Below are 11,720 nucleotides of genomic sequence, written 5' to 3' on the forward strand. Positions count from 1 at the left end.
TCCTCTTTTCCATTCCTTCTTCTCAGCTGTTTCCTCTTTCTCTCTCTGTCTCCGTCTCTCTCATCTACTTCTAGAATATTACAAACCTGCTTTCCATATTCTCCTTTCACGTCTCATCTTCGACCGGCTACCACCAACCTCCCTTCTCATTCTGGCTGAGATTGCTGCTCTCTTGTTTCGGGTGTTTTCCGGTTCAGACTTCCTGCAAGTCCGTCCACCATGGCCCAGGCCGGTAGACAGACGAGTCTGTACAACAGGCTTGTCATTGCTTTTGTCGCCCTCGGTTCAACTGTAAGTCAATCTGCACGCGTTGCTGCCCACTCACTCTATTCGGTGTATATTGGCTGACGGGGTTTTTCTCTTGGGGGGAGGGGGGGGGGATGGAAAATAATAACAGACGTACGGATATGGATCCTCTATCATCGGTAGTACCATCGGGCAGGCTGGTTGGTACTCCTATTTCGACCTGCCCACCGATGGCACGCCCGGCTACGCGACCGTGACGACGCCTGTCATTGCCACGGCCAACGGACTGTTCTCTGCCGGTGCTGCCGTCGCTTGTCTGATTCTCATGTGGTCCTGCGACTACCTCGGACGTGTTCGCAACATGCAGATCGGCTGCCTTCTCGGTATTCTCGGTGGTGCTCTTCAGGCTGGCGCCCAGAGCCTCGCGTAAGTTCCGGTGGCGCGCCTCATTGCTCCTTGACCGGCACACAAGCTCACACCGCGACGCAGCATGTTCCAGGCCGGTCGGTGGATCATGGGTATGTGCGTCGGCTTCATGGTGACCGTCACGCCCATGTACCTCTCAGAGATGTCCAGCCCTCTCAGCCGTGGATGGTTGGTGGGCCACCACCCCATCTTCCTCGTCTTCGGCTACATGCTGTCGTCGTGGATCGGTTTCGCCGTCTACTTCTCGCCCGACCTCGAGTTTGGCTGGCGCTTCCCTCTCGCCTTCCAGGTCCTGCCCCCGATGGTCCTCCTCATCGGTTCGCCCTGGGTGCCCCGCTCTCCCCGCTGGCTCCTGTCCAAGGGCCGCAAGGACGAGGCCTGGAATGTGCTCGTCCGTCTCCGCCAGTCGGACGAGGACCCCGAGAACATCGTCGCCAAGGAGGAGTTCTACCAGATCGTGAAGCAGATCCAGCTCGACGCCAAGAAGCTCGAGGCCCACGGTGGAAGCATCTGGAAGGCCATCATGCAGAAGAAGTCGTACCGCAGGCGCATGGTTATCGGTTTCCTGACGCAGTGGGGTGCCGAGTTCGGTGGTCCCCTCATCATTGTAAGCTGCCGCGAACCCATGCGCTCCTGTTAGACGTGTGTGCGATGAATGGCAAATGATGCTGAGAATGTCTCTTTTTTGCTAGAACAACTATGCCGTCATCCTGTACACCAGCCTTGGTCAGACGGGTTACATGCCCCTCCTCCTTTCGGCCGTCTGGCTCACGACGGCCGGCCTCATATACAACCCCATGGGCGCCTGGCTGCACGACAAGGTCAACTCGCGCCGTGGCATGTACATGGTTGGTTTCGCCGGCATCGTCGTCACCACGTCGGTCATGTCGGCCATGATTGCGCGCTACGCGGGGACCGACAACACGGCCGGCAACGCCATCGGCGTCCTCTTCATGTTCCTGTACCTCGCCTTCCAGGGAACCTGCTGCGACACCACCATGTACCTTTACGTGTCCGAGATCTTCCCCACCGAGATCCGCTCCATCGGCATGGGCTTCTCGCTCTTCGGCCAGTTCACTGCCACCATCATCCTCCTGCAGACGGCCCCCATCGGCTTCGCCGCCGTCGGCTGGAGGTACTTCCTCGTCGTCATCTGCTGGAGTGTCTTCTTCCTGCCCGTCATCTACTTCTTCTGGCCTGAGACGGCTAGGCTCTCCCTCGAGGAGATTGGCAAGCAGTTCGGCGACGAGGTCGCCGTCCACGTCACCGACGCCACGGATGAGGAGAGGGCCGAGCTGGACCGCAAGATCGCGGCCGGCGACGACATCACCCCGACCGAGTCGGCTGCCCCCACCTCTCCTCCCAGTGAGAAGGGCGACGGCGATGTCAAGCGGTAAATGGAGAAGGGAAAGAGAAACGAGGGAGGGGGAAACCAGCAGCAGCAAGAAGTCAGTGTGCCGCACACATTCACTGCACCCGCACCACCCCCCGACGCCATCCCGTGTGGTGGTACCTTGTACTGCACCTTGCCGGTTGGAAGATGCATGGTTGTCCAGCCGTGTTTCGGACAAGGGAAAAAGCAAGAACCAACCCCGGTGATCTTCTACACTTAGGCACAGCTGGGAGAGCACTGTCCGTCTTTGTTTAAAAATTAGAATTTCTGTGTCTTCGTCTGAATAGTCTGAGCTACATTGTAATTGTAATTGGGGTATTATAGAGGAAAGTATTGTAGGTCCGGTCTCACATTCATCGTTCTTTTTCTTGTCTTGGTAGAATCAGTCCTTGTCAATCGAAACTTGTATATACACGTATCAACGCACGCCTCCACGGTGTGCATGTACTCGATACAATGGGAACCCCATATGAAGTGACGTGGCCACCCTCAACTCTTGCGAAGAAGGTCAGCCGCGCAGAGGAATGCGATGCTGCTTGGCAGAGTTGCATGGGGTGCAAGTAGATCTGTCGCGAGCGGATCCGACGACGATACGAGGAGCGAAGAAAAGAGAAAGTTGACAGGCTAACACATCTGTACTCGTACCCAGAACCCTGCCGTGCATACGAGCGGCCGATTGATTACGTGCCAAAACAACGGATGGAAATTTGATACTGAGACGTAACGTACGTGGTGGTGCTCCGCCGCGTATAGTTCCGGGAATGTCCCTCTGTACAGAAAGAGAGCTGGTATCCACACCTCCCTCTCGGGGACCCTGGTCTCTCAGAAGCCGTTGAAGAAAGACTGGCCGAGGCATGCCCAAGGGTTCGTGTGTGTGGGAACCTCCCCGCCGGCCGTCCCACATAGCTGCATCGACGATCCCCGGATTGCTGTCCACTCTCCTGTCGGATATCGCTTGGCGAATGAGAGCAAGAGACGAATGCACCATCACCCCGTCTCTGCCAGCCGGATACAACGTAGGAGAAATGAGAAGGGCCACTTTCCATTTCGCAGGTGTTGAACGGTACGAGTACGTACAAGATTCGATACTACACCATATCTTCGACGCGGCATGGAGGTACTGAACAAGGAACATGCACTTCGGCAGCTACGACTCGATTCCCTTCGCTTCTTCCAAGTCTGCCAGCAGGGCAAGGTTTACAGACGGGTGAGGTGATCAGCAGGACTTCTATTAAACTCGGGGAATGGAAGCACATGGGCCCACGCATGGACACACGCTCCTGCTAACTGACAAGAACTAGTCGATTCCACACACAAGATTCAGAAAGAGAGGAAGAAGAAGGACCGGTGTGTGCTAGAAATGATAAGACACAGCTCGTACTGGAACTGTTCTAGATTGCACGTCCACCGTCAACATCGAGGTTGACGCCGGTGATGAAGGATGCGTCCTCGCTGGCTAGGAATACGGCAGCCTTGGTCACATCACGAATCTCCCCCATGCGCTGGAGAGGGACGTTGCTTAGAGCCTTCTGAACTTCCGGCGTGATTTCTTTGCCGATAAATGTTGGCAGGAGACTGGTCATGGTTGCCAGAGGGCATATGGAGTTGACGCGTATGCCATCGGGTCCGTACTCGGCCGCGAGTCCCATGGTAGCCTGTGTGTTGAAATCTGTCAGGGAAGGGAGACGGAGAGGGAGTGGAAAGGAAGAAGAAGTCAGGGTGTTGTTCTCTCGGAACTCACATTGGCAATGGCGGCCTTGGAGGCATTGTACCAGACAAGCCCCGGTCGCGGACGGTGAGCGCCCACGGAGGCAATGTTGATGATGGCGCCGCCGGTGCCATTCTTCTTGGCCTGCACGGCGAAGGCCTGAGTGCCGAGGAAGACGCTCTTGACGTTGACAGACATGACCTTGTCGAACTCGGCCTCGGTCACTTCATTGTTGCTCTGTGTCGCGCATGATATTAGCAGATATACACCTTCCCCCCCTCTAGGCTAGGCTGTCTAAGCGCAAGCATGGGCAGACTTGCCTTGTTGAGGTAACTCGTCCCGGCATTGTTGACGAGGATATCGAGACGACCGAATTTCGAAATGACCTGGTCGATCGCCCTGTCCCAGCCGGCCTTGTCGGTCACATTGAGCTTCTGGAAGAAGAGCTTGTCCGAGGTCGAAGCCACCTTCTCGCCTAGCTCGACGTTGATGTCGCAGACAAAGACCTTGGCACCCTCCTCGATGAAGTGTTGGGCGATGCCCTCTCCGAAACCAGCAGCGGCTCCTGCATTGCATCGTCAACACGTGAGAAGTCTTATCCTCCATGAGGAAGAATCGATGTAGGTGTATGTTGCGGAATGAACGTACCGGTGACGATGGCTATTTTCCCTTCCAGACGGCCCATGGTTGGTAAGTACGACGATGCGATGATTATACAAAGGATGAGAGGTTGTCAGACTACGTATCGACGCACGGGTGGAACTAAGATTACTACCATCATTCTATACTCGGGCTTCAACTACGACGTAATAGCGTCCCGCATCACCATCAAAAGGGAAAGGTCAATGAGGGGTGCTGCCTCGCAGCTTCTTATGTCGTATTGAATATTCGGTGACAGTGATGACGGTCCAAGGCCCAACGGACATGGGACGAGCCTTTGCCGCGCCACTCGCGCATATTGCTAACGGATATGATGATCCTTCTCAGGACTCCATTGACAAGCTTTAATGTACCTGTACGTCACGTCCGTACCTTGCCGTCTATTCCTTGGTGGGCCACCGCTAGGGGTGTATTACATGTCGCAGACCTCAAAAGTACACAGTGTAGTACGACGTATGCCTCTTATTTCTTTCGGCGTGGGTCCCGGAACCTGCAATACGTCTCTTGTAATACAATGAAACGCGTCTATCTATGGCTTTCATTGTCATCTCGAATCCCATTTCGGGAAAAAGGAGTCAGGGATCAGGCAGATGCATGGGGGGGGGGGGGGGGGGGAGAGGGATCCGTGAGGGGGAGCCATGAGGGGCAATCCATAAACAGACGGTAGCTCATGATCTCATTGCAGTGGTCTATGACCTCCATATCCTTCCTTCTCTTCATTCATGTATCTGGCTAGCTACATGGACCTACACCCTTCTACCTCTTTATTTCTTATCGGCTGAAACGCTTGTATACCGACGTCATGGCTTACGAACTGCCCTTCAAGGTGAGAACACTCAATTCATGAAACCCTCTCGAGCTCCAATTCCAGGTCAGACGACTGACAGTACGATTCTTTGCTCTGTGCGCAGCTCGACCGCCCTGACCTGTTCATCACCGACTCGTTTGTCGGAGGAAAGACTGTAGCTGCCCAGTCTGGCGCTACCTTTGATGTTCTGGGTAGGCACATCTTTGCTCCCCCTCCCCTCCTCCTCTGGCAAGATCCAGCTGATGAATGCACCGAAGGACAGAAAGATGCAGCTCAGGATCGAGAAGGGGAAATGTAAAACGAAGGCTTACAACGGAAATCATCACCAGACCCTGGCACTAACAAACCTTGGGCCAAGGTCGCGGACAGTGGGGCGGCCGACGTCGACGCGGCGGTACAGACGGCCCACGAGGCCTTCCAGTCATACCGCAACATCTCCAACCGCACGCGAGGTCAATGGATCCTCAGGTGGGATGCCCTGATGCGCGAGCACAAGAAGGACCTGGCGACGCTTCTCGTATACGAGACCGGGAAGCCCATGTACGAGGCCATCGGCGAGATGGACTACTCCCTGACCTTTACGGCGTGGTTTTCCTCCGAGGCCGAGCGCATCCAGGGGACGTGCTTCGTCCCCTCGGCGCCCAACCGCCGCGTCTTCACCATGAAGCAGCCGCTGGGCGTGGCTGTGGCCCTGGTGCCCTGGAACTTCCCGATCGCCATGGTACTGCGCAAGGCCGCGGCCGCCCTCGCGGCCGGCTGCACAATGGTCGTCAAGCCGTCCCCCGAGACGCCCATCACGGCCATGGCCGTGGCCCGCCTGGCCACGGAGGCCGGCTTCCCGCCGGGGGTGCTCAACGTGCTGCCCACGAGCCTTTCCAACACGCCGTCGCTGAGCGAGGCGCTGTGCACGCACCCGCTCGTCAAGAAGGTGACGTTCACGGGGTCCACCCGCGTCGGCCAGCTCGTGGCCAACCACTGCAGCACCGGTCTCAAGAAGGTGGTGCTCGAGCTCGGCGGGAACTGCCCGTGCGTCATCTTTGACGACGCCGACGTCGAGGCGGCCCTGCGCGAGCTCGTCGGCCTCAAGTGGCGCCACGCCGGCCAGGCCTGCGTCACGGTCAACCGGTTCATCGTCCAGTCGGGCGTGTACGACCGCTTCGTCCGGCGCTTCACCGAGGAGTCGGCCAAGCTCGTCGTCGGCCACGGCGCCGCCGAGGGCACCACCCTCGGTCCCGTCACCAAGCCCGAGAGCCTCGACCGCGCCGACAGGCTCGTGGCCGACGCCGTCGCCAAGGGTGCCCACGTCGTCGCGGGTGGCGGCCGCATCAGGGACAAGGGTGACGGCTACTTCTTCCAGCCCACCATCCTGACCGACATGTCCCACGAGTCGCGCATGTCGTGCGAGGAGTGCTTCGCCCCCATCGCCGCCTTTTACCGCTTCGAGACGGAGGACGAGGCCGTCAAGGCCGCGAACGACACCCCCATGGGCCTCGCCAGCTACGCCTTCACCAAGGATGTCGACCGCATCTGGCGTCTGTATGAGAACCTGGAGGCTGGCATGATTGGTCTCAACAGCGGTAAGTCTTGACCGATCTCCCGCCGTCGATGCCGTGCGAGTGTCACTGCAGGATGCTAACTCTGGTCACGCAAGGCAATTCGTCAGCTGCCGAGTCACCATTCGGAGGCATCAAGTACTCGGGCTACGGGAAGGAGGCCGGCAAGGACGTTGCCGTGAGCGAGTACATGATTACCAAGACGGGCACGTTGACGGTCAACGGTGTGGTATGATGATGAGGTATTCTGCTGCCGATACTGCATGTATATATACCGACGATGGAGGTCATCGCATGCCATTAGACATGAAGAAAGACTGCTGTGGAACGCAACTGTCCTACGCGTGGATTCCGTCTAGGGCCTCACCAGGGGTAGAGAGGCTCAGCCTATCCAGTCCTCGTAGGCTCGGGGCTGGCGCTGCTTTCAAGAACCCCAAGGCCGGCCATCCGGGAGTTGACGATCATCTACCAGCATGTTCTGGAAAGAACAGAAAAGAATGTCTCCCGTTGAAAGGATGGGAAAGTAGCAGAAAGAGATGCCAGTCGTATTACAGGACGCACTTGATCTCTCTCTTTTTTTTCATATGATTCATATCGCAATGCTAATCATGTTCAGAGCTATAACAGTATACTATTAAGAAGCAGCAGTATGTGTTGACCGAAAGTTCCCACTGGCATGTCCACTCTGACAACCTTCATGATAGGAGTTCTACGAAGCAGACATTCCCTGGGAGCGATCAACGCGACAGGCTCACCGACAGACAGGCACATATCACGCTGGCTTCTGTACAGAGCTCGGCCCCTTTGTTCCTTGTGTTATGGGACCTCGTTTTAGTCTCCTCCCTCTTTCTCTCCCTGCTCTAGAGATCGAACCTTGGGGGTTGTTTCTTTCAGGAAAGGGGGGGGAGAGGGGGGGGGGGAGAGGGGGATCAAATTCCCTCTCTCGGTTTCGGTTTCGGTTCCTTACTAGAAAATCAATTCTAATAGCACTTTCTTTCTTAGGACCATCGTATGCTGCATCATGACGCTGTTCCGCTTTGTCAACGTTTCTTTCTCTCCATCCTTCCGGCTGGAATGAGACATTGACAGCTTATACCTGACTCCATCAGCCCTCTTTGCTTTGTTTCTCACATTTTACTTTGCTGTAGAGTTATATATATATATATAGAAAATTGATATTCTAAAGAAAAGAATTGTAATTTTAAAATCAGAAGACACATTGCATTACCAACGTGTTATACAGGCGTGATAGAGAAGGCCTTTGAGCCTCTGATGATCGCCGCACTTTCCCGCACGACTAACCCAAGGCGAGTCGCGGGACGGACGTACGTCCACGTCGCAGTGCAACCGATGCTCTCCCCGTTCCCGCTCTTCTTCGGTACGAGTGTGTAGCTGTCTTGGCGAAATGGAAGGTGGTCGAAGAAAAGAAGAGAGAGAAAAAAAAGAAAGCCGACGACTTATATGACAGTAATAATCAAGATCAATGAGATCGCTTCTATCATATACTCGTACAGGTGGGAAGAGAAAGGAAAGGAAACAAGATGAGCGTACAAAAGTCAGTCCTGGGATCAGACCATGCCTTATATGAGGGTCTGCTCGGACTGAAACATGGCAATCCTCTCACCTCTCGAGATGCATCACTCCGGTCCGATCTTATCCTTGTCCCATTCCCTCTTCTCCCCAGCCTTGGACCAGGTGACCGATCCTAGATCCTCCTCAGGTCGGTTGTCCGCTGCCTGCTGCTGCTGCATCTTTTGGATGTCCTCGTCTGTGAAACCCGCAGATTTGAACCGTTGGGTTTGATTCTGTCTCAACTTCTGCTGGTCCCTGAATATCTCGACCGCATCGTCCCAGTCGTCGTCGTTGTTGTTGTAGTTTTTGTTGCCATTCGTAGTCGTAGTGTGACTATTGACATGATACCGGTTGGTATTGTTGCTGTTATTGTTGTCATCGTCATCATCCATCCGGATGTCGGCTCTGGGATCGTACGTGTCGGAGAATCGGCGGTCTATACCTGATGAGCCTGCCAGAGCACCGCGACCCCGCGGCTTGGGGGCTGGCATCGGTCCCACGAGGTCTTCGAGTGGATCCGAGTCGTCATCGTTCCTGCCCGCCTCCTTTTGGACGTCTCGGGTGGGACGGGAGGATCTCCCGCTGCTCCTTGATGCGGGCGACCTGTGTCGGTGGTGGCGGTGTTTTGTCGTCGATTCGTGAGCGGGGGGATCTCTCTGTCGACGGTCGGGAGATCGCGATCGTGACCTGTCGCCGTCGCGTCGGCTATGTCGCCTCTTCCTGCTCCTCCGCCTCGCGTGGTCGTCGTCCGGATCCTCGTCGTCCGAGCCGACTCGTCGCCTGGACGACCTCTGGCCGTCGTCGTGCCGGCGGGGACGGTGGTGGCGGTGCCGTCTCCTACGGCTCTCTTCCTCCCCGTCATCGTCGCCTGCTAGGCGGCCGTGATGGTTGCGGGTGCTGTCGCTGCGATGGCTGAACAGATCCCGGTCCTTGCCTGACGGTGATGAACATCGCTCGGCGTCGTCCCTGACACGCCGCCTGGAGCTGCTGCTACTGCCGCCGTCTCCCTTGGCACCCTTGTCGTCGTCCGATTCCGTCTTCCTCTTCTTGCCTCCCAGAATGGCATGGATGTCGCCCATCTGGCGGCGTCGGATGTCTCGGGTGTTGGGATTCGTCCTGAGGCGCCTGGCCTCCTCGGCGTTCTCCAGACTTTCCAGCCGCGCCCGCGACTCTGCGGCCTCCTTCTCCAGGAGCCGGCTGTTGTGCGAATCCGTATTCTTGATGATGTGTCGCAGGAATCTCGTGTTGGGCTTGGGCATATTGGTGGGCCTGTAGTGATCGAATCGTCAGCGACGAGATCAGAAAGATGCATGTATAGAGAAATGAGACGGGCCATGGCACGGTGGTGTCCGGGAAGGCGCCTACTTCTTGGTCGGGTTGAAGGCCTCCATGCCCATGGCGGAGAATTTCAGCGAGCAGTCCTTCGCATCCTTGGCCAGGAGCTCGGCAACGTACTCGTCAGTGAGCAGATCATCGTGGGTAGACATGGCGGCCTCCGGGCAATCAATAGCGGCGCGGCGCTCTCTCTCTCTCTCTCTCCCCCCCCCACCGTACTGGGCTGATGTGCCCGTGCGGTTCGGTCGAAGCAAGTTGCGTCACAGGTGGGCAGAACGGTTGCGCTCGAAAGTGTGTACAGGGAGGAGACCGGCGTCTGAAGTGATGCGGTCAGAGGTCATCTTGATGTTCGATGGGGGAAGGAAGATGAGGGGGGGGGGGGGGGAATAGAAAAGAAGGATGGATGCGAAGCGGCCATGACGCCACTTGGATGTAAACGGGTACAGGGTAATCTGTATATTGTGGCGTAGACGAGTACTACATAATCGAAGGGGCATTTGTGATCGCCCCCGCACTTAACTCGATTCGGGGTCAAGTAAACAACTACAAGGAGGAAGTCGATGGCTTGGAATCCCTCCACACGCAGCACGCAGCACGCAACGACGGAGACTCATCAGAGAGGACTCGGAACAAGGCATCCGTCCCTCCCCACCCGAAACGTCATGGATCCCACCAAGGCGACCGAGGCGCTCCAGGCGCTCGAAGACGTCGAGACGCGCGAGATGTCCATCCTCAAGCTGAGCGAGCCGATCGCAGCAGCGGTGGCCTCGACGGACGGTCCGACGCGAGAGCAGCAGCCCCAGCGCACGTCGGACGCGTCGAACGCGTCGCTGGACGTGCCGACGCCGTCCAGCTTGCAGGCCGACCTGGAGCACTACAGGGAGCTCTTCGCCAAGCTCCGCTTCTCGTACGTGGAGCAGGTGACCAAGGAGAAGTTCATCCGCGCCATAGTCGGGGACCCGCCCCTGATCGTGACGATGCAGGAGAACCTCGAGCTGGAGAAGGAGAACGCGGCGGCCAAGTCGGAGCTCAAGGCGCTCAAGCTCGAGGTGGCCGACATGGTGGCCGACCTGGAGCGCCGGGCGCGCGAGCTGAGCCGCCGCTACGAGTCGATCACGCTCGAGACGGCCCAGCTGCGCGACCTGCCGGGCAGGTCCGGCGAACTCGAGGACCGCATCCGGGAGCTGCGAGACGAGGCGCGAGAGACGCTCGGCGGCGGCGGCCCGGACCAGAGACTACCGCTGACCAAGACGCTCGAACTCGTCACCGGTCGGAAACGGGTCGATCAGGAACTCGGCCGCGAGCTGGAGGCCCTGCGGGCAAAGGTGCCCCGCAAGAGGAAGGAAGCTGACAGGCTCCACGCCGAGCTGCTGCCGCTCGAGGCCAAGAGGCAGAGCAGCATGGCTGCGGCCAAGGAGGCCCAGCGGAGGAAGGAGGGCTCGCTCGGTGGCGCGGCAGACGACCTAGAGCAGCGCGCCAGGTGGTGGAGGGCTAGCGAGGCCATCCTCAAGCAGTCGCTCAACTTGACCTCGTGATCTGTTCTCACGGTCACAGTCTGGGGTGACATCTCTTATCATGCTACCAGGCATGATGACGTCGGGCATCCTGTGGGGGCGTTTCTTCTCTCTCCTCTTTCTCTTCCTTTTTTTCATCTTCTTCTTCTCCTCTCTCATTCTTTTCCTTCTCCTTCTTTACTACTACCTCTTGGGAGCGAGGCGTTTTTTTCTTTCTTTTTCGGGCAGGGATACATGTGGAGTGTGATCTGTACATAGGTTTTTACCAGACGAGGCATGACTACAACGCTTATACTTTTTTATTTATTTTTTTTCCTTCTCCTGGGACGGTTTGGGAAGGATCTGCCCTTCTTTGGACATGGCGCGGTGGGATATGCCACTGAAGAGGCATGCCCCCCCCCCCCCCCCCCCTCTTCTCGGCGTAATCCATAAGCTCACACCGGGAGGTTGATTCGTAGGGTGAGCGCATATACAAGCTGCGGCTCGGAATAGTTCTCAACAGTAC

The 11,720-nt window shown here is 57.0% G+C and overlaps 5 protein-coding genes across 5 annotated transcripts; 3 read left to right on the plus strand and 2 right to left on the minus strand.

The window, feature by feature from the left end:
- Positions 1-219: 219 nt before the first annotated feature.
- GMORB2_5333 (Sugar (and other) transporter) lies at positions 220-2,069 on the plus strand (the record flags this gene model as incomplete). Its single annotated transcript, XM_035467307.1, has 4 exons — positions 220-291; positions 398-672; positions 736-1,279; positions 1,365-2,069. 4 exons carry the CDS (start codon positions 220-222, stop codon positions 2,067-2,069), a joined length of 1,596 nt encoding a protein of 531 aa, XP_035323319.1.
- A 1,387-nt stretch (positions 2,070-3,456) lies between these two features.
- On the minus strand, positions 3,457-4,458 carry GMORB2_5334 (Short-chain dehydrogenase; the record flags this gene model as incomplete). The annotated part of the gene is made up of 4 exons (XM_035467308.1): positions 3,457-3,720; positions 3,807-3,997; positions 4,090-4,338; positions 4,422-4,458. 4 exons carry the CDS (start codon positions 4,456-4,458, stop codon positions 3,457-3,459), a joined length of 741 nt encoding a protein of 246 aa, XP_035323320.1.
- An 886-nt stretch (positions 4,459-5,344) lies between these two features.
- GMORB2_5335 (Acyl-CoA reductase or other NAD-dependent aldehyde dehydrogenase) lies at positions 5,345-7,029 on the plus strand (the record flags this gene model as incomplete). The annotated part of the gene is made up of 3 exons (XM_035467309.1): positions 5,345-5,432; positions 5,547-6,818; positions 6,893-7,029. Coding segments are annotated over 3 exons (1,497 nt in total), but the record flags the coding sequence as incomplete, so codon positions are not given.
- Positions 7,030-8,431: 1,402 nt separating this feature from the next.
- On the minus strand, positions 8,432-9,853 carry GMORB2_5336 (uncharacterized protein; the record flags this gene model as incomplete). The annotated part of the gene is made up of 2 exons (XM_035467310.1): positions 8,432-9,635; positions 9,732-9,853. 2 exons carry the CDS (start codon positions 9,851-9,853, stop codon positions 8,432-8,434), a joined length of 1,326 nt encoding a protein of 441 aa, XP_035323322.1.
- A 510-nt stretch (positions 9,854-10,363) lies between these two features.
- Positions 10,364-11,236, plus strand: GMORB2_5337 (uncharacterized protein; the record flags this gene model as incomplete). The annotated part of the gene is made up of 1 exon (XM_035467311.1): positions 10,364-11,236. One exon carries the CDS (start codon positions 10,364-10,366, stop codon positions 11,234-11,236), a length of 873 nt encoding a protein of 290 aa, XP_035323323.1.
- Positions 11,237-11,720: the final 484 nt, after the last annotated feature.

Source organism: Geosmithia morbida (genome assembly GCF_012550715.1).
Source record: "Geosmithia morbida isolate 1262 chromosome Unknown scaffold_3, whole genome shotgun sequence".
NCBI classification, from domain to species: Eukaryota; Fungi; Ascomycota; class Sordariomycetes; order Hypocreales; family Bionectriaceae; genus Geosmithia; species Geosmithia morbida.